Source organism: Trichechus manatus, unplaced genomic scaffold (genome assembly GCF_000243295.1).
Source record: "Trichechus manatus latirostris isolate Lorelei unplaced genomic scaffold, TriManLat1.0 scaffold00280, whole genome shotgun sequence".
NCBI classification, from domain to species: Eukaryota; Metazoa; Chordata; class Mammalia; order Sirenia; family Trichechidae; genus Trichechus; species Trichechus manatus.
This window is the reverse complement of record NW_004444216.1, coordinates 419136-432658: the sequence shown is the minus strand read 5'-3', so window position 1 is coordinate 432658 and position 13523 is coordinate 419136. Positions and strand designations below refer to the sequence as shown.

Sequence of the window (13523 nt, the reverse complement as noted above, 5' to 3'; positions counted from 1 at the left end):
ATTTCATGAAAACTCTTTATTGTTTTCTGGCTTAAATTCTAGTTATCATTAACACAAAAACTTGGTAGAGGAACAGATTGATGGCTTCAGATTTGCCCACCATGGGTGTTTAAGCCCCTTTTATTACTAAATGAAACTGTCTTACTGGGGACAATATTATGCCTGGAAGATTGTAAAAATCCACTTTCTACAGAACTTTCATTTCTTTACAGGGATAAGGAGGGAAAACATAGAAAAATGTTATCTGTAGTGATTGAGAATTATTAGTGAGAATTATTAGTGTAGATGTAACGGCTGTGTCAGCCGTCTTCCCGTGGCCGTCTTCCCCTTGCCTCTCTCTGTGTCCTCTCCTCTTATAAGAACACTGTTCATTGGATTTAGGGTCCACCCTAAATCCAGGATGATTTTATCTTGAGATTCTTAAATAATTACATTTGCAAAGACCCTGTTTCCCAGTAAGGTCACATTCTGAAGTTCCAGGTAGATACGAACTTTGGGGGAACACTCTTTAACCCACTGCACCTCATGTGACGTGGAAATAGAGGTGGGGATGAGGTGAGTGACACTGGATCGTTCGTGTATGTGTGCTTGTGTGTATAAATACAGGGTATTGGTATGTGTAGATGGGTAAGTATACTTGTTTTCCAGGCCTACTGGACTACTGTATTTTTACACAAATAACATGCACGGTCTACGTTTGTTTGCCATCCATGCTCCCCACCCCCAACACGAGGTATTTTCAGAAGTGTGCTATGCTAATTTTTTTTTATGTAAAAATAAATTGGCATAGTGCGCTTACTAAAATACCTCAGGGGGTAGGGTGTGGTTGGCAAAACAAACGTAGAATGTATTATTTGCATAAAAAATACAGTACTACTCAAACTATTGAACTATCTGAGTTCCAAATGTCAGAAATTTGTAACCTGAATTGGTTAAGGAGAAAAAGGCAATGAGGAACACAAAAAAGAAGTCGTGGTTTCAAGCTGGAAAATCTGCTATTTAAAAGGGACCTGTGTTCCCCTCTCTGGCTAGAGGAGGCCAGAAGTGCTGGAAGATGAGGACTGCTTTTGGATGGAAAAGTGTTCTCCTCCAGAACTGATGCCTAGTTTTAGCCAGTTTGCTCTGCTGCTTAGAGCTGACATGCAGAGAGGAGGCCAAGGATGGCTGCTAAATTTTGGACTGTGACTTAGGGAGAGAGGGCAAAGGGTAATCCAGGGACCCTTAGGACCTGGACACAGGGCTGGAGAAGGAATTTTGAATCCAAGAAATCTAAAATTTGTTGCTGTCGAGTTAATTCTGACTCCTAGCGACCCTACAGGACAGAGTAGAACTGCCTCATGGGGTTTCCGAGGCCGTAATCTTTATGAAAGCAGTCTGCTACATTTTTCTCCCGTGGAGTGGCTAGTGGGTTCTAACCGCTGACCTTTCTGTTAGCAGCCAAGTGTTTAACCACTGTGCCACCAGGGTGCCTTAGGAAATCTATAGGACCAATAATCTATTATAAACTTTTCTTCAGAAATAATTTTTTCATAACTTTTTCTAATCTTGGGATGAATTTCCAAAGGCAAATCCATTTGGAAATCTTATCTGGTTAGCTAATAAAATCACTGCTTTTGGATTCAGAGAAACCAGCATACTCATCTTATTGTCAGCTCATTAACAAGTACTTGCGGGCAGAGTTTGCATTTTAACTGACCCTTGGTGTTGCCAGGACTTAGGACTGTCCCACTGCTCATGATTCATCTGCTGAGTGAGAGGGGAAAATGCTATGATTTCTCTGACTCCAAGTCCCTGCTCTTTGGGCATCATTCCTCTGTCATGTAAGCGCCTAACATTAGGCTATAATTCTTCTCCGTCATTCTCCACCCACATCCAATGATTTGCCAATACACGTGGTCATCTTTTCCAATCCCTTCCTTCCCCTTTCACTGGCAGCACCCTTACTACCACTGGCCTGGGTTCCAACAATAGCTGCCCAACAGGTCTTCTTACCTCCTGTAGCAAGCAATTACTCAATCTATTCTATGCCTGTTGCCATATTAATATTCTAAAAGTAAAGCTCAAATTATTTCCCTATGTCCTGCTCAAAAACCTTCAGTGCCTCCCCAGAGTCTTCTAAATTAAGTAATAAATTCTTTGCTGTCATTCTGCATTCTCTTCAATAAGACTATGATCTCAGCCCCTGTCACACGTTCTCACAGCACCCTGTACTTTTTCTTTATAGGACTGGTTACATTTTAAAAATAACTATATTTTTTTAATCACTTGATGGTCTGTAAGGCATATGGGAGCAGCAGTCGTACCTGTTGCTCATTATTGTACTCCTGGCCCAGGGCCCAGTACATGGGAGGGAGTTGTCAAATAAACTTTACCTTTTCCAAACTTACCTCTCATCATTCCTTCACCCTCACACAAGGTTCCAGCTGAACTGGATCATTTGATTTATTTATTTATTTACTTAAATGTACCCCATACTTTCTCACCTTTGGGCCTCTGTGCACATTGTTCCATAAACCCAGCTACCAGTTATGGAGACAGGATAATGTTATGGTTAAAAGCCGAGGCTAAAATCTGAGTGCCTGAGTTCAAATGTCAACTCTGCTACAACAACAACTTAACCATTTATACGACTCTGGGCAGGTTTCTTAGCTTCTGTGTGTCTTGGTTCCCCATCTATAAGATGAGAATCTGTTAGTTCCCACTGTATAATGTTGCATGACGATCAAATGAGCCAGGACAGATGAAAGCCCTCAGCACCTGCTCCGTTATTAGTCGCTGTTGGAAAACCATGTGCTAGGTTCTTCATAGACCTAGTTCTAGTATTTGAACAGCCCTGCCATAAGGTACTGATGACTTCATTTTAGGGATGAAGAAACCAAGGCTCAAAAAAGGCTTAGTTACCTATAGCTAGTAAGTAGCACAGCAGGAGGCTAGCCCAGGTCTGTTCATTCTGAGCCTATTTTTTTCTCCACTGTCTCCGCTCAGTAGATTCTTTTGCTTCATTTCCACTCCTTGGAATTTTATTTATCCTTCAGAAAGCTCCCTGCAAATGCTGTCTTCTCCAGGAGGGTTCTTCTGATTCTTCCCTGGGCTGATACCTTCTCCAGTGTATGTTGATTTTATCTTTTGTTACTAAGAATGTACTTTGCGTTTTAGGTTTGTGAAGATTTTATAGATGTTTTGAGAGAGTACCTACCTCTCTATTGAATTCCTGTAGATTTGCTCTCTGGGCATATCATTTTCATTATTTCTTTTCTATAATTTAGTCCAAGTAGACTACAAAAGCTTTCCCTAAGGCACACCCAGAGATCAGGCATATAAAGAGCATTAATAATTCGGGTCTTCATAAGTTGGGACTGGGTGTATAAGTCCAAAAGTATTTCTTTTTAGGTTCTTAGTCATTTTATAAACTACTCCTTTCTGGTCCAGTTTTTTTCCCCCTTTGACAAAATGGTCCCCATCCATCAGCCTTTTAGCCTGGGCAAATGGAGTTTGAAGCTCTTCTGTTAATTGCTCTCTTTTGCCATCTTGCCATAGAATTGCAAACACATTACACTGTAGACCAATTTTCATTGAGCAGGCATTGCCCTCTTTCTACCTGGGGTGGGACACAGGTGAAGGGAATACATACTTACTGGAAACTTACTATATACCCAGCACTATACTTAGTCTTGATAATACGAACTAAAAAACCTGGTCCTCGTTCTCAAGGAACATTTAGTTGGCTCTACGTGCCAAGCACTGAACTAAGAGCTTTATTAACATCATCTAATTCATTCCCTCTGGAAGGCTGGAGATGCTAACTGACCACGTTGACTTTCTTGGATCTCTCATCCTAGGTTTTCACACTCTGCACATGGTCCTTGGTGTCCACTGTCTCCCTTTGCATAACCTGCTGCATTACATTGATAATGGAGTGTTGCTGCTCACAGAAACAGCTGTTACAAGGCTTGTGAAAGGTAAGAGGCTTTACATTTGCCAGAGTACCAGTTCCAGTCTGAGCACCACCAGAGCCAGCTTCATGGATGTACGACCTGTGCAGTCCCATGGGGCCTTGCTGTACTCAGAAGGACCCTGAGCTTGGTTAAATATCTGCTGCTGCCGTCTTGAAATTTTAATATATTCTGAATAAGGGGCCCCTCATTTTCATTTTGCAGTAGACCTTGCAAATTATGTAGCCAGTCTTGCTGAGTACAGTTGATTTCCTGTAAACATCTTCTTTCCTGAGTGGACCAATTTAAAGTGCTTTAGGTCTTCAAGAGGCCCCAAAGGGCATCTTAATCCACGTAAAGCTATTAGATTCCTTTTTTTTGTACACGAAGAGTACTTGAGGCTAGGAGATTGTAGGTTTGTTTCTCAAGAAAGTGTCAGTGAAATGGCTTACTTTCAACTGATTAATGCTATCATTTCAAAGTTTGATTTCAAATGCAAGAAAAATTAATGAGATACAGTGCTTATTTGAATTTGAACTTTAAGTAAGGTCTGTAGTATAATTACTCTCACATTATTCACTTGTGGTATTTTATAGATGAGTTTTGTTAATATATAGTACAGCATTTACCATTCCTCAAAGTGCCTTTTGTTTTAAATTAGTCAACACAATTGCTTTGTCACTGGCAGCATAAGAATGCTTATTAAAAATCCCTGTTTATTCAGAGAGATGAAAACGGAAATATTTTCAACGTGTTAGATTTTAGCTTGAGAATACAAGGGTTGGTATATGCGGTTATCAGTATAAGCTGCTAAAGTATTAACTGACTTGCTGAGGTATTAAAATGGAGATTTGTTTTGTTTGCCAATCTCTGACTTTCTTGTAGATCTGGATAATACAGAGAGGAATGAAAAACTAAAATTTAGCATCATTGCACGGCTTCCTCCGGTAATCCTGAATTATATTTTATTTTCTCCTTAAGCCTTGGGATGGGCCTCCTTTAATTTCTTCTTGGACAAAGAGCATGTACTTCCTTTGAGCTAAAGTCAACTGAATTGTTTCATTTTTCAGTCCTTTCCAAGAAACCCCATCCGTCCCCACCCCTGTCTGCTGTTCCCCACTGGGCCTACAAAGTGCTTTGCTCCTCTGGCTTTGAATTGTCTTGGCACAGCCCACCTGGGAGATCTGGACATTTTCTCCTCTTAGCAAACTACACTAATATTTACAGCTGTGAGTCTGAGGGGAAGCATGTGATTTTGGCATTTAAACTGATAAGAAATTTAAATACAGGTAAGGTCAGAAGGTTCTGGAACTGTATTTCCTCCTACTATGGTTTCCACCAGAGCAGGAAAACATTCCCAGGTCAAAGGAAGAATGAGAGACCTGAAAGAGAGTTAGAAAGGCACTCCTTGTTTTTATGGTGGGATCTTAGCTATCTTAGTCAGAAATACTATGAAAATATGAAATTCCAGGCAAGGTCTTCAGAGCCTCTGAGTCCCCGAACTTCCTGACCCTAAAAGCCTTGGCCAGCTCTGCTGCTGTTTACATACCTTGAGCACTTGTCTCTCTGGCAGGAGCCTTCCCATCCTCCCTGGAAGGGATGTCTGCTGCCTTTCTGAACCTAACGGGCTTGCTTTGTAACAGTCCCTCCCCTCACTACTGAAGCAAGGGCAAAAACAGAAAACAAAGCATATTTTCCATGGCTAGATCTCTCTAGGGAATATCTCTAAACATTTAGTTTCATCTTCAAATTTTATTTTCTGCCTCATAGTCTAAGGGAATTAAAGTTTTCTGGGCAAGACACTGGCATAGAAGTTGATACAAATATACTTACTACCTTTAGTTTCCTGTCAAAACATCAGTTAGGGCTGGCATGCAAATCCCCACTTTTGAAGAGTAGCAGATGAATTCCATGTCAGAAAAGAAATTTGGCATCATCAGTGTATAAACTGCCTTCCTCAGGGTAGCAGTTGAGGGAGCATTTATTCAAAATCCAGAAGCATATCTCATAGAAACATGGCCTTTCTCCAAGGGTCTGTTAACTCTAAAGTGCCTGTCTTTTAAACTAAGTAAATACTTCGGAATAATATTTTTAACATTATGAAAAGATATAATATAAATTTATTTAATGTGGAATGAGATATATTCTTTGTGTATTTTTCTATTTGCTCAATAGCTTATTGGTCAGAAGATCAGTCGACTTTGGGATCATCCTATGAGTTCCAATATTATTTCACGGAATCATGTGAAGCAATTGCTTCAGAACTATAAGAAACAGGTGAGTGTGTATGAAAGCACAGCCGCACTAAATGTTTCTGGATCCTATTTGCAAATTGCAACATATCCATATGAGCAGCAATTGTAATTATCACCTTACTTAAATGTGTGCTTGTTTTGGAAAATCAACTAATACCAGGGTGGTTTCCCTTTTAGCCTCGGGATTCTATGACTGACAAGTCATCATTCAGTGTAGAATTTCTGCCTCTGAACTACTTCATTGACATACTGACAGACATTGAGTCCTCCAATCAAGGTAACTGGGTCCTCAGGGCTTTCCTGCTTTTCCCTTGACATACCAGTAATCCCCAGTTCACAACTGTGGACCTTCTTCTTTCCAGAATACTCCTTACTTCTAAGTAGGTCCTTATTGCAATTGGCTTTAATTAGCAATACACAATTTACTACCTAGAGTAAACTACCAAAGGAATAAATCACCAGACTGAACTTTTAAAAGAATTTAAAGTCCATTTGGTTGATGTGAATGCCCTTTCTTGGTGCTCAGGTTTAATATTTGTTATTACACAACAACAACATTATTATTTTACAATACATATAATGTAGATTATATGTAATATACAATTTTAACAACATATTCTCTGAGTAATGTTTTATTAAAATATAAAATTATTATGGTTTCAGTTGGATTTGAGGGCACAAAGTTATGTGTTCCTTGGCTTCATAGTAACTCTTTTCTCTTTTTTTTCCAGCTCTGTATGCTTTTGAAGGACATGACAATGTGGATGCAAAATTTGTAGGGGAAGCAGCTCTGAAACACACCACAATGCTTTTAGGCTTATAAAAGAGCAAATGCAGTTAAATCAGCTTCCAATATTTTAATCTCGCTTTAACAATATTTAAAATTGTTGATAATAATCAGAATATATTCTTGAGCCATCTGAACTGCAGTTTGGTACTTGTTTAGACAGAGCTAAACTGCTGTACCTCACCCCAATTTTAAACATCAGGTGAGCAGTCAAGTATAGAGAAATGATAAAAAGTCCAAAGAGGCATTTAAAAAAAAAAAAGAACTCATCCCTGTTGAGTGAATTCCCACTCACAGCGACCCTATAGGACACAGTAGAATTGCCCCATAGGGTTTCCAAGGAGCGGCTGGTAGATTTGAATCACCAAACTTTTGGTTAGCAGCCAGGCTCTTAACCACTATGCCAAGAGGCATAAAATGGCATAAATGATGCTCTTCAGAGAATTATTTTACTAATGGCCTAATAGGCCCCAAACTAGTCTCTTTGCACTCTGAAATAAAACATGCTTTAAAAATGCAGGGAACAGTCCTTGAAAAGCATAAACTAGATGTGTCTTTGTAAAGAACATATACTAAGAAAAATTAAATGTTACATAAAAACTCTATTTGGATAGAGGAGACTTGCAAAAAAACGGGATTTGGACTAAATGAAATCTTCTATCTCCAGTATAGAATAATTTATAACATATATTAGTTTGTACATACAGTATTTGGAGTACAGTTTGTCTTTGTGATGGTTCAGATGGAACTGTGTTTAAATTTTTTAAGGTTTTTTTTATATTTATAAAAGTTTGATTTAGTAATGTCTAGTCATTAAAAAAAAAAAAAAAAGAAAAGAAAAAATAAAACACTGAAAATTTTGGCCTGACTCTTCCTGTTCTTTGAATACAGTCCTATTATTCCAGCCAGGAATCAAGAGTTCATTAACATATCCCTGCAATGGCCCCATGACACCTAATTTTCTTTTTGTTTTCTCTCTTCTACAGTGACTTCATTCTGACCCATAAATACAGTTGCTGCCTGGGCTCAGCCCATAATCCCTTGCTTTTCTCTTGTCACACTGTTTCCCTCAGTGAATCTGTAAAATTTTAATGATTATAAATATTAGCTAGTATAATAATTCAACTTCTTTTCTAAAATCATCATGTTCTAGAAATTATCCCCACTTACAGAATTTCCCTTTTTGGTCAAATACTTCATGGTCACTGAGGCTTAAAATCTTGGAGCCAAATCAACAAGGCAATGATGATTCTCTCCCTTAATACTTTCCAAAATACTCCTTACTTATAAGTAAGTTCTTACTGCGATTGGCGAAGAATACTGGCGAAGCCTGGGCTGCCAGAGAACGAATAGTTCTGTCTTGGAAGAAGTACAGCCAGAATGCTTCTTAGAAACTAAGATGGCGAGACTCGGTCTGATATACTTTGGACATGTTATCAGTAGGGACCAGTCCCTGGAGAAGGACATCATGCTTGGTAAAGTAGGTCAGTGAAAAAGAGGAAGACTGTCAACTGGCTCAGCCATTGACACAGTGGCTGCAAGGATGGGCTCAAACACAGCAAGGATTGTGAGGATGGCACAGGACCGGGCAATGTTATTTTCTGTTGTACATGGACTCGATGGCACTTAACAACAACAACAACCAGTAGATTCAAGTCGATTCCAACTCACGGCGACCCCTGAGTGGCAGAGTAGAACTGTGATCCATAAAGTTTTCGGTGGCTTATTTTTTAGAAGTAGATCACTAGACCTTTCTTTCGATGTGCCTTTAGGTGGACTTGAACCTCCAACCTTTCTGTTAGCAGCCAAGTGGGTTAACCATTTGCACCACAGTACTCCCAAATAATTCCTTTATAATGACTTCATGAAGCAATCAGGTTAGATTCAGGACTCAAAATCTGAGAACGAGATTAAATTTCTCTCCAATCTGGCAGGATGAGAGTTTGGAACAGATCTTGTTTGATTTAGCAAAATAAAGGAATGCGATATTTTTCACTCCCAGAGTTGTGAAATAAAATTAATTACTGTTACCAATATGAAATAAAGATAGCTTCAGAATATTGTTGTTGTTAGGTGCTGTCAAGTTGGTTCCAGCTCATGGCGACCCTATTTATACAACAGAACGAAATATTGCCCAGTCCTGCACCATCCTCACAATCATTGTGATGCTTGAGACCATTGTTGCAGCCACTGTGTCAATCCATCTCACTGAGGGTCTTCCTCTTTTTTGCTGACCCTCTACCTTACCGAGCATGATGTCCTTCTCCAGGGGCTGTTCCCTCCTGACAACATGTCCAAAGAATGTGAGACATAGTCTTGCCATCCTTGCTTCTAAGGAGCATTCTGGTTGTACTTCCAAGACAGATTTTTTCGTTCTTTTGACAGTCCGTGATATATTCAATATTCTTTGCCAACACTACAACTCAAAGGCATCAATTCTTCTTTGGTCTTCCTTATTCATCATCGAGCTTTCCCATGCATATGAGGCTGTTGAAAACACCATGGTTTAGATCAGGCGCACCTTAGTCTTCGAGGTGACATCTTTGCTTTTAACCCTTTAAAGAGGTCTTTTGCAGGAGATTTGCCCAATGCAATGCGTCTTTTGATTTCTTAACTGCTGCTTCCATGGGTGTTGATTGTGGATCCAAGTAAAAGGAAATCCTTGACAACTTCGGTCTTTTCTCCATTTATCATGATGTTACTTAATGGTCCAGTTGTGAAGATTTTTGTTTTCTTTATGTTGAGATGTAATCCATACTGAAGCCTGTGGTCTTTGATCTTCATCAGTAAGTGCTCCAAGTCCTCTTCACTTTCAGCAAGCAAGGTTGTGTCATCTGCATATCGCAGGTTGTTAATGAGTCTTCCTCCAATCCTGATGCCACATTCTTCTTCATATGGTCCAGCTTCTCAGATTATTTGCTCAGCATACAGATTGAGTAAGTATGGTGAAAGGATACAACCCTGACGCACACCTTTCCTGACTTAAACCACACAGTATCCCCTTGTTTTGTTCAAACAACCTTCTCTTGATCTATGTACAGCTTCCTTATGAGCACAATTTAGTGTTTCAGAATTCCCATTCTTTGCACTGTTATCCATAATTTGTTATAACACACAGTCAAATGCCTTTGCATAGTCAATAAAACACAAGTAAACGTCTTTCTGGTATTTCAGAATATTAGTGAAAGTAAAATCACTTTTCAAATCCACTTGTGTGCTTTCATACGTGAGAATAGAAAAACAATTAGGAAAATATATTCAGGTGAAATACAACAAAAATAGAGCAATGAAATAAGTGGAACAGGCCCCATTTTCAACTCTTAAACATGCAAAGTTATAAATACTTCTAATGAGATTCTGAAAAATCTGGTATGAAAATTTTCATGAGTTTATTTGAAAAATATGGATTTATAATGGAGATAAATTAGGGCATAAGTATTTTTGTAGCAAAAGGATTCTTTTTAAAAAGAATCACAGAATGTTACTAAAAAAATGATAAGCTTCACTACTGCTTTTTACATGATTTAGATTTACCAGCATTAACTCCAAGTGCAACTTCTTATTCAACAAAGTGAGCTATGCCTCTGCAGTGATTGGGATATTTTTCTTTTCAAACAATCGCTCTGTCTTTTTCTTTAAAGTGAGTATGTTGAACAGTTTTGTTTTTTTTAAATAAATAAAGACCACTCTGCCAATTTCTGTGCCTCACTGAAAATTTATTTTCATTGCATTGTTATAGCACCTTATCTACTGTATAGTTCTGACAGGTAATATATAGAGTGAAAAAAAGAAAGACATGAGCAATTCAAATATATGTTGACATAATTGTATGACAATTCTATGTCCTACTCAGCATCATGTAAAATATAGTAGTTGGTGGGCGTAAAGGAAGCAATGTTGTGCTCTGTTGTTGATTAATTTTGGGTTTCTTTTTTGTCTGTAATTTAGGACTCTCGTGCTCACATTTTCCAATTGTGGGTGGGAGGAAGCCTGGTTGAGGTGTATCCTTGGGAAGCCTGGATTGGTGCATATATTCAGATTTCAATTGGCTTTATAACAGGTTTCCTTATGTGCCTCATGTTTGCCCCAGGTTCACTGGGTTTAAAAGGAGCCAAGGCACCGTATGGTTTTGGCAAAGGCAGAGTGGCATCTGCCTCTGGGATGTAGGCATTGGGACGCTGCTCCGCGGTCGTGTAAACACCACTGGGAAGCTGGCGACTGTCTGCTTCCGAGAACTCCTGCAAAGAATGATTTTTTCCTTTTCAGTTTTCTGAAAGCTCTGGTGAAGTCACTTCATCCTCGGGGACCCAACACACCCAGCTGGGTCTGATCAGCCTTAGGCTACTGACTGACACCCCCAGAAGGGTATCACACACATGCATGTACACACACATTGCATCTCACTGGAATGGGTGCCACACTGTGCCTGGGGTTTAAGGTTTATCAAAAACTGCTTGGTGGGTCCTATATTGACTATATTCCATTCTCAGAATCTTTCAGCAAACACTAATGTTTTGGAAAAGGGAGGACAATATATTTCCTTTGGTAACATTTGCTCACAAATGACTTAATAAAGGAAGAGGTTAGGAACAAAATGAAACCAGAGGAGAAAAGTAGTCAGCAGCTTGCTTTGAACCTCAAGGTCCTCGAAGTTTTTACTGTGCCTCTGGGAAAAGAATAATTCTTATGATGCTAAAAAGAATTCAGGAGACTGGAGCCAGGTGAATGACAGCCAGGACACCATACGTAAAATCTGAATGCCCTAAAAAGTGTAGTCCCAGGCAGTGGGGGAATTACAAACCAGACCCTGTTGCCAGGTGTTCTTAGTGTGTGTCTGAAATGCGTTATGTTCTTGGGTCAGGGAGTGAACGGTGATCCTTCTGGGGACATCTACTTGATAGTCTAAGGGTGAGTTGTATAGCTCTCAGGATGTAGTCTCCTTAGAAAGAGATGCCCAATTTCATTCTAGGAATATTGAAAGGTCGTGGGGCTAGGCAGAACTGGGTACCCAACTCAAGAGTGGAGTCAATGGATATAAGCTTAGGACAGTGGCAGAAGAAGAAATATGTGGCACTGAGGTCTGTGGTGTACCCCAGGTCGGTGTCTGCAAGAGGTGACAACCATAATATGTCTGGAGGTCTCACAATATGCTGTGGAAGCCACAGCAGATGGACATGGAAGAGTCAGGTGTGGTACGAGCAAGGGTGCAGGGACAGAGATTGGAGACTCATGAGCATTGTCATGCCAGTGGGAGGCCATGGTTATGCCACATTAGCCCAGGATATAGGACTGTGGGGTGGGACTTGGTGCTTGAAAGCATTCTCCAGGGAATATTGCAGCACTTGGAACTGTTGTACTTTAATTTGTCTACATAATATCTTAAAAAACACAAACTTTCTTCTAATGACTGTGGGGACTATGTGTGTGGTTGAATGGGAAATTTTCATATGTTGGGATGACTGATACCCTGAAAACCGCCCTTCCTGGCTCAATTGACAAACGCAACATGGGAGCCAAAACTTACCTGAGACTTCTCAGCGGTGGCCAATGCATACATTTCTTCATCTCGAAGTACCTTCAACCATTCTCTCTCAATCTCTTTATTGAGTGGCAGGCCCTTTTCTATCCTGGAATTGCAAGAGTAGATGAAGTCTTCTTTCTCCCTGACTTCCTTTTGGAGTTCGATGGCCAGAGCTTGTTTCATGGATAGCTCAGCAACAAGAGCCATCAGTTTTTCAGTAGCATCTTTGATCTTCTTCTGATAGCCGTTCATCTAGAATTAAAGAGCCCAAGGCTTAGCCTACACATGTATTCCATGAAGACTTGAAGAAAATGGCAGGCTGCTGGCTGTCTATAATGGTGGCAGGCAATCTCGCCTGAAGGCCTAAGTGGGAATTCATAGACAATGAGAACTGGAACTGACTGAGATTGAGCCCAACACGCTAGTTTTGTAAATACAGACAAGGAGAGAAAGGATAGAGGCCTGTTTGTCTAGTTGCTGGATTTCAAGGTGGAGAGCACTGAGGGAAGTAGTTTAGGGTCTTTATTTGTAAGAGCTGAGTAGGAGAGTGGAAAGAATGTTCTTGATGTCTAAGTTTTGGCTATGTTATTAGTTTGTCACATATCCAGGGGAAAATCTGGTAGAAAAACTGTATTTAAACATTACTCTTTGCTTATTTAAGAAAATCAGCAGAGTTCTTGCATTTGAAATAATTTTTCAATGGAAACTATGACCTCAATGTGTTTGAATCATAATTCCTGGGATGCATCATTATTAGGTCTTAAACAGGCATTAGCTGAGCTAGGGAAAATTTGGCTAATAATTTGGAATTTGTTGTTTGTTTTAATGTTTCATATTGACTAGGCATCAGGGCAGAAATGAAGAGGAAGGGACACACTGTCCATGCTGTATGAAGCTCACACAGTCTGGTAGGGGAGAAAATAATGATAACATTCCCACACTCTAGACTGGGGGTTCTGAGAGAAGCAACTGTTCCTTGTTCTTCTTAGTTTCCCCAGTGTCTAGCATGTACTAGACTCTAGAAAAAT

The 13523-nt window shown here is 39.7% G+C and overlaps 2 protein-coding genes across 6 annotated transcripts in view; one reads left to right on the top strand and one right to left on the bottom strand.

Annotated features, from left to right (window-relative positions):
* The window catches only part of GSAP (gamma-secretase activating protein), an 88647-nt gene extending 80825 nt beyond the window's left edge, over positions 1–7822 (top strand). For 4 of the 5 annotated variants that reach the window (XM_004390062.2, XM_023725031.1, XM_023725034.1 and 1 more), the window contains 5 exons: positions 3840–3959; positions 4818–4879; positions 6108–6209; positions 6365–6464; positions 6919–7822. In XM_004390062.2, coding sequence (XP_004390119.1) covers positions 3840–3959; positions 4818–4879; positions 6108–6209; positions 6365–6464; positions 6919–7010 — 476 coding nt within the window. In that variant the 3' untranslated portion in view covers positions 7011–7822. Of the gene's footprint in view, positions 1–3839; positions 3960–4817; positions 4880–6107; positions 6210–6364; positions 6465–6918 lie in introns of those variants that run through there. The other variant, XM_023725032.1, reaches the window with a different exon arrangement.
* Positions 7823–10543: 2721 nt separating this feature from the next.
* Positions 10544–13523, bottom strand: part of CCDC146 (coiled-coil domain containing 146) — a 135436-nt gene continuing 132456 nt past the window's right edge. The window contains exons 18-19 of the mRNA XM_004390060.2: positions 12499–12747; positions 10544–11212 (exon numbers count right to left, since the gene is read on the bottom strand). Coding sequence (XP_004390117.1) covers positions 11009–11212; positions 12499–12747 — 453 coding nt within the window. The 3' untranslated portion in view covers positions 10544–11008. The remainder of the gene's footprint in view (positions 11213–12498; positions 12748–13523) is intronic.